The sequence below is a fragment of the Eschscholzia californica genome, unplaced genomic scaffold (assembly GCF_041429995.1).
Source record: "Eschscholzia californica isolate CP2 unplaced genomic scaffold, dmEscCali1.0.p SCAF_5, whole genome shotgun sequence".
Taxonomy (NCBI): Eukaryota; Viridiplantae; Streptophyta; class Magnoliopsida; order Ranunculales; family Papaveraceae; genus Eschscholzia; species Eschscholzia californica.
In genome coordinates, this window is record NW_028238472.1 from 51,073,687 (window position 1) to 51,087,583 (window position 13,897).

The following is a 13,897-nucleotide window of genomic DNA, read 5'->3' on the forward strand; positions in this document are numbered from 1 at the left end:
TATTGTCACTCTTTTATCATCTGTTTCCAAATCGACTGAAACCTCCATTCTTTCACAAGCTAAAAAGGGAGAGAGATTACAGAGAGAGGAGGGAGAGAGTGAGAAAGAGAGGAGAGAAGCGCGAGGGGAATGAGGGGAGAGGGGAGTCTGGAACAGACTGAAAACAGAAACAGAATTACAACTGTTGGTTGCAGCAGAACGAAAAATATGGTGCAGAAACAAGAGAATTAACTATATATGTTGCAGTTACAACTTCGGAACATATTACTACGGACTTCATATTATGGTAGTTAAGTAGAAAAACTATGTCATGTTTTTACATGATGGTCTTGTCGTAACACTCCAGATAAGACTATCATTGTTCAAATTTGCAAGGTATTCTTTCCCTCCAGTATTAGTTTCAGAATGAATGTATATATACATAGTCTAACGCACACAATGTTTTAAATAAGTTTTTACGCCAGAAGGCGGTTTGCTCTCTCACAAGGTGAGGCGGCTCGTCGAGCCATACACCTCGATTCGTGAAAGGCATAAGAATGTTTGAAGTAGGCATTGTGGGGGAGATGTTTTCTATCCTCCATTTGCTGGTTGAACTATGCGTTTTTTTTTTGGAGCCTTCTTCTTTACCAATTCTATTTAAAAGTCACCTGAAACCTTTAGATGTCTGAATCCCAAAATTAATGGACATTACAGCCAGAAAAGTACCTGCCATATACCACACTACCACAGACGAAGGATCTTTAGATTGATTCGACGGAGATTCGAGTGTGATACAGATATTCATTATCCTGAACTAAAAACAAAAGAGAAAATGGTATTTTCTTGAACCCATTTTTATGTGGTACTGTTAATATATAATAAGACTATACTTGGAAAATGTGACTTACCTATGAGACGTGCAACGACAGCCACCACCCATTCGGCGTTTACACTGAAAGTTGTAAGACCACGCAAGTATCCCGTGCTCAACCCAATGACTAGATAATCCCAAACTTGAGAAATATCTGCTTTGAAAACAACTCAAACCCACCCCATCAAGAAAGAACCTAGCTGAAAAGTATAGAAACCTTTAAGAAAATCACTACTAACAATGGAATGCACAATAGAGCAGGAAGAGAGAATTTAACACTCTTGAAAAACTTTTGTTATTTTACTATTTGGGAGAGACCATGTTGGAGGGGAGATCGTGGTAGAGTGTGATGCCTCAAGACTTAATAGTCAACGATATTGTTCCCATATTTCGCACCTCACACATGTGCGAGATTTTGTTTTAGGTGAAGGTTCCACGAACTCACCCAAAAAGTCTTGTCATTTACTAAATTTGAGGCTACACCTTAAAATTTAAGCTCTGGACACTCTTGTGAGCAATGTGAGACTATCACATAGAGAATCGTGTCGTCGCTTCTAACACTAGCAACTGAAGGTCTTGATAGCTTTTGCTATAAATACCTCGTTAAATTCTATAAAAGGAAGTGATTTTTTAACATTCTCTTTTATGATACAGAATTAGCACACAAACAACTCACTATTTGATTTTCCAGTTGACCTAAAAGATGTGGAAACGAAATTTCCAGGGAAAAAAACATGAAAAAATTTACCACAAAAAAATTTGTAAAGTTGTTTGGGCAGTTTTGTAGGGCCTCCCAATTTTTATGAAAGCCCCCACCCCAGACCACGTCCCCACCCTTTTATTAAAGCCCCCCCACCGCAGCCCACGTCCCACCCTTTTACTAAAGCCCCAACCCTAGCGGCCGAGCCCACGTCCCCACCTTTTTATTAACGCCCCCACCCCAGCGGCCCAGCCCACGTCCCCACCCCACAAATACATTGACTTTGTCAATGACAATTGACCAAACTTAGTTATAAGGCACCCCTTGCAATGGATGTAAAAATCTCTTTGAGACATTAAAATTAAATGTTTCTACATCCTCTTTAGATTTGGATTAGATTTTGCATTGTAGAGGTCTTTTTTAAAAAAAAAAAAAATTAAAGGTAAGACTTATAATTTTAAGATCCAGTCTTACCTTGGAGACGCTCTAAGGTTACAAATAACATCAGGGCGCTGATGCTTTACTAACCTAGGAAGAGAGAAATAGGGAAAAATTTAAAAGTAAAAAATTGAAAGTCGGACTCAATGAATATGCCTCATATGTAGAATCTAAATGTAGAATCTAAATGAAGAAAGTTTTTTAATTCTCCACAATTCTTTTAGGATGTCTTTTCCTTTATTTTATTATTCTCCCTCCAAAATTATTCATTTTTGCATGAATTTATTTTTTATGAAAATCTGTTATTACTTCAATTTCTTGAGAGAATTTTCGTTATCTTTTGTTAGTAACTAATCTAATTATTCTATTGTAGCCCCCAACTTTGTGAACAGCTTCCAGCTTGGCCCCCTACTTTAACAATAATTTTCGTATGGTCCTCTTTTTCGTTATCTTTAACATTCCGTTACTCTCTCCCCCCATCTCATTTTCTCTCTCTGTCGCATCATTTCAGCACGCCACATCATCGTCTTAAATAATTAAAATACTAATTATTTATTAATTATCATATTAATTATTAATATATTTGTTAATTAGATTACTAATTTATAATATATTTGCTAATTAAAATATTAGTTTATAAAATTATTTATTAATTAAAATAAAAGTGAGATGGGATATAAATATCAATTTATAACATATACTATATATATATATATATATATATAATAACTATATTTTGTATATATATATATATATATATTAACTAGAAGAGTTTGCAGGTGTGGCGCGAGAGATGAGAGCTATTATCTTAAGACTTACTTCCACATTTTTTATATATTTAAATTTAGGTGTTGTATTAGTTGTTATGGTTTATCTAATAATAGACTTGGGGATATCTGTCATGTGAGAAGACTTAAGGCTATGTAGAGAACAATAAAAACACCCCTTAGTTGAGTATGTGTGTAAGCTATGAGGTGTTCTTTATCAGTAACAACCTTATTACTTAAAATATTAAATTTACCTTCGAATGCCGCCTTTTCCAATAGAGTAAGCTGAGATTAAAAATCTGAAGAAAGAAAGAATATGAGTTCAGCATAGAATGCTAATAATACTTTAAAATCCAGATTCAAAATCTATCTATCATCTATCTAGTATTTTAAGATCCACCTAGAATAATGTTAAATTAATAATATTAATAATTTAAAAATAAAAAATTATTAATATTAATAATTTTAAATTATTAATAATATTTATTTTAAAAATTAATATTAATAATATTATTAATTATATATTAATAATATTAATTTTATAAATTAATAATTAAATTAATAATATTAATAGTTATTAATAATATTAATAATTTTAAATTATTAATAATATTATTAATTTAAATTTAAATTAATAATATTATTAATAATTAAATTTAAATTAATAATGTTAGACACGCCACAGCCACACCAGGCACGGCTTTGAGTCGTGCCGTGTCTTGGCACAGACACGCTCCATCACAACGTTGTTGTGCCGGGTCGTGGCTAGTGGGTCAACTGTTGCCAAACATAACAAAAGAAAGCACTAAATAATTTTTAAGTCAAACGTTGTGATCTTTGTTTAAACTTTAGAATCTACGTTTACTTTATTACTTAATAATTTTATAAACTGTTGATTTTATCAATAACAACTATTTTCAACAAAATAACAATAATATTTTGTAAATTAAGTATCCGTTTCTAACGGGTTAGCGTGTCGTGGTGGGTTAGGAACGTCACGAGCTGTGGCGTGTCGTGTTTCTGTTCCTAACGTGCCGTGGTTGACGGGTCTGAGAGCTTAAAATCTCAGACCCGCCACCAGTAATCTGTTGTGATCCTCACTGTTAGGTTTTAGAAGGGTTTTGAAATCCAAAAATCTAATTAGCCAAGTTCAAAAAGAAACTTATCTAGTATTCCAAGATTTACCAAGATCTAACAAGATCATACAAAAACCCTAATCTAATATGCAAGATTTAACATGTCAAGATTAATCCAGAAATGTATCTAATACGATCATATAACTCATCGATGAAAGAGCTTCTTCTGTAAGAATTACAGAGAGAGAAAGATTAAATGAGAACGTAGTGCTACTTCCCGCCCAATATTGTTACTTGAGGCGGCTGCTATATACAGTAAGGGCTCGTTTGGGCGTAGTGCCTTTAAAAAACTACTTAATAGTTAGGTTTGATGGGGTGTGTCTTTGGAATATCAGTCTTGCTCTTCCCAGAAAGTAAATATGGTTTTCTCCAACTCGAGATTCTAGGGTTTAAGGAATACAGGAAAGAAACTATGTAAGAAAAGCCTAAGATTTGGGCCTAAATACGAAAAAAAAACCCACACAATGTTTTAAATAAGTTTTTACGCCAGAAGGCGGTTTGCTCTCTCTCAAGGTGAGGCGGCTCGTCGAGCCATACACCTCGATTCGTGAAAGGCATAAGAATGTTTGAAGTAGGCATTGTGGGGGAGATGTTTTCTATCCTCCATTTGCTGGTTGAACTATGCGTTTCCTTTTTCGAGCATTCTTCTTTACCAATTCTATTTAAAAGTCACCTAAAACCTTTTGATGTCTGAATCCCAAAATTTTGATGGACATTACAGCTGGAAAAGTACCTGCCATATACCACACTACCACAGACGAAGGATCTTTAGATTGATTCGACGGAGATTCAAGTGTGATACAGATATTCATTATCCTGAACTAACAACAAAAAATAGAAAATGGTATTTTCTTGAACCCACTATACTTGGAAAATGTGACTTACCTATGAGACGTGCAACGGCAGCCACCACCCACTCGGCGTTTACACTGAAAGTTGTTTTTTTTTCTCCCTCCAAAATTATTCATTTTTTGCATGAATTTCTTTTTTATGAAAATCTGTTAGTACTTCAATTCTTGAGAGAATTTTCAGTTATCTTTTGTTAATAACTAATCTAATTATTCTATTCTAGGCCTTTTCAAATTCTACTCTCTGTTCCGGAGTTTATTAAATAAATAGATCTTTTTCCTTTTAATCATTTCAAATATTATGACATGTTACCTTTTTATCGAACTCTAATTGAAATGATTTTTCTATGTTGTAATTTAGGTATAAAAGAAATCTCCTTTCTTACTTTTAATAGGTTTTGGTTTGATTATTGGTAGAAAGAACTGAATCTGGGTGTTACCCGTGATAGTTGGTGAAAGATACCAACCAATATAGGGAGTACTGATAGATCTCTTGTGAATAATGCATCTCAAAGGAGTTCTTTGGAAACAAGTATAAGCAGAGAGAATCATGATAAAACTGGAACTAATGACATTGAACTACAGCGGAAGGGGTTTTCGACATGATAAGGGGTTTGGGTTTATCTCTTCCTTAAATCGATAGTGATACAAATGGTCTGTTCGGGCACTATTGGTTAGAAATACAAAAATATTGAGTTGTGTTTTTGATTGATCAACAAATAAAATCAAAATAACCAGTTTCACTAGTAATTCTGTTAGAAACTCGTTCAGTCAACTCGTTGAATTGGTACACCGAAATCAACAATCTTGATAAGATTTATTTACCAAGCTCCTCACTTTTTCCCTCAAATATGTGAAGTTTAAACAAGTGTCACACGACACATATGAAAAAGAAAAATAACATTGGTTTATTCATCGCTACCATCTTTTCAGCTGTTTCTGGTGTTATTGGTGTACCGAGTTTCCCTCCGTGAGTTTTCAATAACATTTCCACTTGTGATGGTGCATTCGCCGGTGCATCTCTTTTAAGACTTTCTCTATCTAAAAACATATTAAGTGTCAGTACCCCAATACGATAATGAGTTAAACCAAAACTTATTGATATCTCTGTTTAAAAACATTTTGATTTTTCACTCGATGGCGTAGTGTTTAGCATAGTGTGCAACCAAAACTTACATATTAGATAAGAGATGCACTTAGACATATGCATGGGAGGGTAGACACTTCACAAACCCCACATTTTATCAGACATGAATAGGAAGGGTAATCAGTTCTGTTTTCTTTTTTGTTGAAATAGTATTTTGTTTGTTCATATGGTAATCAGGTTGAGTTTTTTCCTTTAACCTATAGAGCTTGTTATTCCATGTAATGACTAAGGACAACATTGCATCTTTTACTTTTGGCCAACACTTAAAAGTATGTCAAAGTTTGTAAATCCTCCCAATTACTACTCAGTATAGTGGTTGAACACTCTTTCCGTAACTCGAATGTCCCATATTCTATTATTATTAGAATTATAATCCATAAGTTATAGATTTAGGGATAAATTTAATAGGATTTAGACCCCCTCCAACTTAAGCTAATACAATTGTGAAACGAAACTAAATAAGAAAAAGAGGAAAACAACTTTAATCACAAACTTTTTCTCCAATGCGCCTTGAGAGGGGGCGCCTATAACCAACGGTCAAGATGATCCCCCTTGGAGAGTCAGAAGGAGTGTTCTTAGAGCCAGATAGTATCTTGACGCCCAACCCAACAGCGAATTTAAGCACTGCCGAAGAGAAGCTAACGTGGCGGCCCACTCGAAAGCCCAGCAGTTCATGTATGATTGACTTTTCGGCACCTCTGGTGGAATTTAATTCACTTGCTGTCTCATCAACCTTGTAATTCCTTCAACAAAAAGAAAAAAAGAAACCTTCTAATTCACAATCCTGGATGGAGTATTAAGGAAACCTAGACCTAGAGGGATTCTGACAACCTCTCATCTCTATATGTACTATATGTACTTTGACGAACAGGGATAGAAAGAGCAGTTACAGTAGACAATCTCAATTCAAGAGAGAGAAGGTTATAGTAGAGGGAGAATCTCCATTCTAGGGGTAAACTTAAGGTATCAATATGATGAACAACACTTGATTGTTATCCTCCAATTTCACTTATTATTATACTCTGCTTCAAACCCTAATTTTGAATTATTGGTATCCTCAATTTCAATTGTTATAGTTCTGAGTAATACAAGTTAAGGTTTTTTTTTATGCTTGTTTAGATTATTATCAATAGAAATTTATCCTTTTAGTTTGTTATCAAAGGTGGCTAAGGATGGAAAGAACCCCATTATACCTTTTCGAGAAAAAAGCAGGGGAGATTGAATTCGTACCCAGGTTAGAATCAGAATCGTTTTGGGGAAAACATATCAGGAACAAGTATCATAAGCGGGGAGTCCGAATCCTAAGAAATTTGGTGTCTTCTATTTCGCGCCTACTCATTACTAGTAGTAGTAGTGTTAATGAAGATGATGAATCGATAAGGGGAAATTGTGTGTTAGAGGGTTGTAAAGATTTCCTGAAGATGACCCCTCGAAATCGTAACAAGATTGAGCATCTTCAACTATTTTACTGGTACGGAATGCCCGATTATCTAGTATATTTATACGAATCACCTATCGGTAATAATAAAGATATAGCAGAGGAATCAATTCGGCTATTTCTCTTTCCTAATATTGGATCCTTTCCTGTGCACATTCAACACCTATTTTGTACTACTGTTCTCAGGTTCTGTGACCTTCTACGCGACCACACAACAACAACTTCTGGTCGTTTATTCTATTACTCATGTCGTCGGACTATTGGATCTTTACTCAAGTCACTTCCTCCTGCTAACACAAACGTTAACAGAGGTTTTTCTCCAATACCAGCTATGGTAATTCGTAGGCTTTACCAATTTACGAGTGAGCTCACAAAACAGTTGCTGCTGAACATGAAGTTGATTAGACAATCGTGCTTCTGTCGAGTGCCTTTCGAGTTAAAATCACGATTTGAGAGTGATATTCGTGAGTTCTCTATATTCACACTCCATATGTGTCCGAAAATTGAGGATCATATGATGAGATTGCAAGATCCATCAATTGACTCGCTTTCTCTGTCAGCTTTCATGCTGGATTATGTTCGTCATAATTGGTATATTTCAATAGACCCCGAATTATTTTATGATGATTTTAATGAGTTGCTGAACAACATAGATCTTGGTCTGACTTATATGGATGATGGAACCGAGTGCACCCGATGTACTGAATGTGAGTTTAACCATGGGTGGTCTTATTTTCTTCCAATTCTTAAGGAATTAGACATGATGTCGAAGCTTTATCATACTGCCGAAAAGAACCTTGCCTCCTGCTTGATTTCTCACCGAGATTCAATAAATAAGCTTATTATGAAATCAAAGAGAGGTGATGAACACCAATGGCTTCTTAGACATAAGAATTTAATAAGTAAAGAATCTAGAGGGCATTTGATCAAGATGATGTTCCCAAATCAAGTTAAGAATGGTCGTGAACTACAGAAGATGAATTCGATCATTATCGATAGGTCGAGGGTATTAGATGATTCTTTTGAGCATGTTGGGCTTGCAAATCCCATTATGTTGCGGAATGGAATTATTCCTCTGTTCAAAAATGAGGAAGCTTTTGAAGTTGGTCCTGGAGTTTTCAGAGAATGGCTCATCTTGTTATGCGAACACCTATTCGCTCCACAAAGTAAACTCTTCCTATCATGTCCATATGACCATCAAAGGTTTTATCCCAATCCAGGTATATTAACAATTTCAACATTTATTTGACTCTTTGATATTGTGGTTGTGTTCTTATGTTTTATTTTACAGCAAAACTTTGGGCAATCACTAAATAATTTCATCTTTCTTATTTGCAGCAAAACTGGATACTCAACAACTCCAGTATTATGGGTTTTGTGGTCGAGTTATTGCTTTAGCATTGATGCACGACGTGCAAATTGGCATTGGATTTGATCGCTTGTTTTTCTTGCAATTAGCCGGAGGATCACAACTCACTCCGGAAGATATACGAAATGCAGATCCTTACATGTATAAAAGTTGTAGAGATATCCTGGAGATGGATACGAAGTTGATAAATTCAGATTGTTTGGGTCTGACATTTGTTTGGGAAACTGAAGAAAAAGATGAGCGTGGGTCGAGGAAAACTGTGGAGTTATGTCCTGGAGGGAATACAATGGTTGTGAGTAGCATGAACAGAGAAGAGTATATAGAACTTGTTATTCAACATTGCTTCGCCAAATCTGTAGAAGAAAAGGTAAAGCTATTTGTCCAAGGCATGGATGATGTTCTTACTCGAAAATGCCGAAAGATGTTTTTCGATAGTATAGAATCAGAAGATCTTGATAATATGTTAATGGAGAAAGCAATTTGTGAAGAAGATGGAAACTGCAATGAAGTTGTTGGTGATAGTACAATTACTCCTTTTCAGAAAATAATTAGAACCACTTTGCCGTTGTCTAGTGGATGGTCTTTTGATATGCCGTTGACATGCAAACAACAGTCTGGAGGTTTCCGTATATATTGATTTGTTTTTCTTCATTAACTTATTTGTAGTGAATTACTGGGATCGTTGTTTTAGTATTTGTGATTGAGTAATATAAATTGCCTTTTCAAAAAAAAAGAGTAATATAAATTGTACCTGGTTTGAAACCTAAATTAAATTCATGTAACCAAAATTCATATCTTGAAGCTTAACAAATAAAAAACACAATTTCTTTTTGAGAACTACAAAAAATATGATGACCTACTGTTGCCCTTGTTTTTTTTTTTTCTCTCTGTTTTTTTTTGTTGATCTGTTGAACATCATCTTATTTGATTGACACTTCGCCTTGAGTTTAAACTTAACAATTAACCTCAACAACTTACAGGTTTTGTTTCTGACCACAGTTTTCCCAACTCCTTCTAAAACATGTCAGACTTCTGAATTTATGGCCTTCCATGCAATTTGGTTTCAATTGGCATGTTTTTGTCCAAACCCACCTGGTAATAGGGCGGGTTTTAACAACTAATTAATAATTGAGTTTTCCTCCTTGGTAATTGAGTAGTTTAAAATTTATATCAAAATTAGTAAGGATATTTTTTATATTTGATAATAAAATAAATCTTTATGATAACAAAACAGAACAGAGTTAAAGCGGACTAGACAAAAAAAGATAAGGCTAACCGGGACAAAATAAATACGTCTAATATCTTCAACCGGAAATGACCGTCAAATTCTCCGTCAAGAGAGTGTTGGAGAACCCTTTCTCTTCCACTCTTTAAACATTGGTCAAATCTTTATCAAACACCCATTTCTCTTCCCCTTCTTCTTCGATCGACAATTTCTTTCTTCCCACTTTAGGTTGGCAACAATTCTTTTCAGACTTCATTTTTGGAGTTGTCCTGAAATTAAGTTAAAGTACGTTTTCCTTTGCAACTTTCACCCATTTTACACTTTCTGGTTCGAATTCCATTGACGTATACAAATTTTTTAGATGATATCTTACCTAGATTAGGAAGAATATGTTAGGAAAAATAACCTAATTAACTTGTTCAGGAATATGACGATAAACGATGCGAAAGTAAAAGTAGAGACACCAAGATTATTTAACGTGGCAAAAAACCCCTCCAAGATAGAAGGTAAAAAACCACGGGACCTAGTCCAAAAATCTTCCACTATAATTAAATAATGGGTTACACAATTCTTCACCAAACCTATGGTGGATAAACCAATTCTTCAAGATGCGTAGAAACACTTTTGGATAACAACTCTTTACCAAAACTATGGTGGATAAAATAAAGAAATAGAAATGTCTTACTCCTTAGGATTTGAACAAATCTTAGATTACCAAAGGCTGAACAAGATAACCACAAACTAAATTGCTTCACAAGATTAATAATCTTCTTGTCTTCAAACCAATATTCTTCTCTTTCAATCTCTCTTGAAAGAACCACTTCAGAAATCTCTTCCCTTTCATTCCCTTTTATAATGATAAATAGGGAGGTTTACCAATAGAAATAGGAATTTTATTTTTAGGCTTGAAAAAATAGATGTTCCCCAAACAAGGAATAAGGGAAACCCTATATGCAGGAAATTTCTTTCGGAAAATTGGCCGTAATTTTATTTAGAGAGAGTTGATTCATGTTAGGCCAGTTTACAACTCCATATAATTATGGCCATCGCTTTGGGGAAAGCTAAATAGTTTCCGGAGTGTGAAATTTTAAAGGGAATATGCAAAATTTTGAAAAGTTTCCGGAGAAATATATTTTATGGGGAATATGGTTCAAAATAAAAAAAAACCCTCCACCTCACCTCCCTCCACCTCACCTCTCTCTCTCCACCTCATCTGTTGAAGAACAGACCGGAACTCCGGCGAAAGGGTTCCCTTTCGCCGGAGTTTCTAGAGAGAGAGTGAGTGAGTAGAATTTTTTTTTTCATGGTCGTCGGCCGAAAAATTTTCCGGACGGCGACCTAATCGGAGAAGAGAGAGAGAGGGAGAAAATGGTAGGGAGAGAGAGAGAGAGGTGAGGTGGGGGGTTTTTTATTTTTCCCTCTACACTTACAAAATAAAATTGTCAAACAAAATTGACCAATTTTTAACCAAGTCTTCATACACCAGAAACTATTTTGCTTTCCCCAAAGCGCTGGCCATAATTATTTAGGTAAACATATAACATATTTTGACATAAGTTGTTTTGTATAAATTCCATTTGTAGTTTATATCTCCCCCATTTTCTATCCTTCTTTATATTTGTAACCCTATCATTTTTATCTTTTTCTCACTCCTATTCTCTACAAACGTCGTTTTTCATTTACACCCATATTCTTGAAAACTCTATTTCTCCTAATAATTATACATTTTTTTTTGCTATTTTAGTTGTATTAAACAAGAACGATCCATTCATACACATGTTAGTGAATTGGGTCTTTTAATGATATTCATATTTAACATCAATCTTTAATCTTTATTCATTTTATGGTGAAATGGGTGGCAAGTGATATTCACATTCATATTTTCTAATCTTTAACATGTTAGTAAGGTGTTTGTTGAAATGCCAGAAAGAGATTTTGAATCATGAACAATATTAAATGAAGGTAATATATAAATGTTGCCAACCTTTATCTCTTTCAGGATTTGAACCAAATCAAGTAGCAATTAGTAGGTTTATTTGATTTAGGGTATTTTGACCTTCATAATTTTATTGGACTCAGTTTTTTGTACTTTGATCTTCATGGTTGTTCATCTCAGTTTGCGTATAGTTGGTCGAATTTTGTGATTTTCATCTATAGGGTGGATAAATAAGACTAGCAACGACAATTGTCCGGGCTAAGAACTTCATTTAATTAACATTTTGCGGTAACTCGATCTTTTATACCCGAGTTATTTTATCTTCCTATTATAGTAAAAAAAAAACGTTGCATAGGTAACAATTCGATAAGATTATTTAATTTTAGGATATTTTAAACTCCATGCTTTTGAGTATCTAATCACCAGAAGCAATTCTTTAAGATTATGCCCGAGTTATTTCAGTATATGTCAAACAAGAGAATCTAATCACCATAAGCAATTCTTTTTTACTTTGATATTATTGTTCATGCTTTTGAGTATATTTGACCCAGTTTTGTGATTTTCCTGTACAGAGTGGATTTACACAGTTGTTGTTGATCCAGTTAGAGGTGGTAAAGCAAGTATGTTGGTTACTGTAGTACTGTATTAATTTTATTGTTCCGGTTCATGATGTTTAGTAGTTATCAAAATTGTTGCTTCTCACTCTTAATCATGTCTTGTTTCAGAATTCTAATGCAGCTAGAAGTTGTGAGAAACTTTAGTTGAAAGTCTCGAAAATAGGGATCAGTTGATAGAGGCTTCTTATATACTTTTTTGTATATCTTATGGTTCCAAAGTTATACACTTTTTTCCTTATCAAAATTCTCTTAAATTTGTTTCTTTAAGACCTTAAAAGTTTATCAAATTGTATTTTTGGTGCCGATAAATTTCAGTGCCAAAATTTCGAAGCTCTCATTTGTTATGCATGAACGAATTTCCTACAAGAAATATACATCACCTCCAGTTGTTGATTTTTCGTTTGTACATATTTTTAGATTACATCTTACTGCTTATACACTGCTTTTAAATTTTATAAGCGTGTATCTTTTTCTTTAGTTGTATCCTTGTTTCTTTTATCAATTTATTCTTTTGAAAGCGCGAAGTTATTTTTCATTGAAGCTACATTATACATGAAAGTAATTGAAGCTATATTCTCATGGCTTCTTTATTTTTCGTCATTTAACTTGGAGAGGCTCAAACCATCCTTTTTATTTTATTGGACCGTCAAGTTTTCACGATCGTCTATTTTTTTTTTTCCAGTTTCAGCCCTTTATTGCCTTAAATGAACCTTTCCCCGGTGCTAAGTATGTATACTAAATGTCTATCTGAAGTACTTGGGGTTTGAAATATGCAAACACAGTGAATTTTTGTATTTATATTTGTTGTTTAATTTCTACCAGTTATGAGACATTTATTTGATGGGTATAATCTTGAATTAAACAAATAACTGAGATGAATTCTATGTGTTTGTGAAAATGTCTCAATGGAAATATCACTAATATGTTTTTTCGGTATTATGAATGCAGTGTTGTCTTGACCCATATAACTACTTATTCACAGATTCAAGGATCTTAGTGAAGTAAAAGTTCAATTTCTGCTTAAATTTCCACTCAAATTCTCTCAGTAGAAGAGAGGTATTAAGTGCTTCAAACTTTTGTGTGTTTCACTTCATTTCGATAATAAGTTCTTATATCTCATATCATAACTTCAATTGAACTTTATGTTTTTGTTCTTGCATTTATAGATTACTTTATCTTACTTGATCAATTTTGACTATCATCGACATTTTTCTCTTCATTTTGATAATTAATCTTCACTAATGTACCTACAACCTCTAAACCTTCGTTAATTGTAAGGAGAGAATGTACCCGTAAATTAAGTTGATAGATCTATTGCATTTATAGATTAACGTACATTACTTGATTAGTTTTCATTATCTTTGACATTGTTGATATGAATTATGTTAACAAGTAGTTGGTTGTGGTGTTATTTGGTCAAGCGTAT

At 33.9% G+C, this 13,897-nt stretch overlaps 1 protein-coding gene across 1 annotated transcript; it reads left to right on the forward strand.

The window, feature by feature from the left end:
* Positions 1-6,624: 6,624 nt before the first annotated feature.
* Positions 6,625-9,470, forward strand: LOC147540335 (E3 ubiquitin-protein ligase UPL5-like). Its single transcript, XM_086642233.1, has 2 exons — positions 6,625-8,544; positions 8,663-9,470. Exons 1-2 carry the CDS (start codon positions 7,059-7,061, stop codon positions 9,328-9,330), a joined length of 2,154 nt encoding a protein of 717 aa, XP_086498359.1. The 5' UTR covers positions 6,625-7,058; the 3' UTR covers positions 9,331-9,470.
* Positions 9,471-13,897: the final 4,427 nt, after the last annotated feature.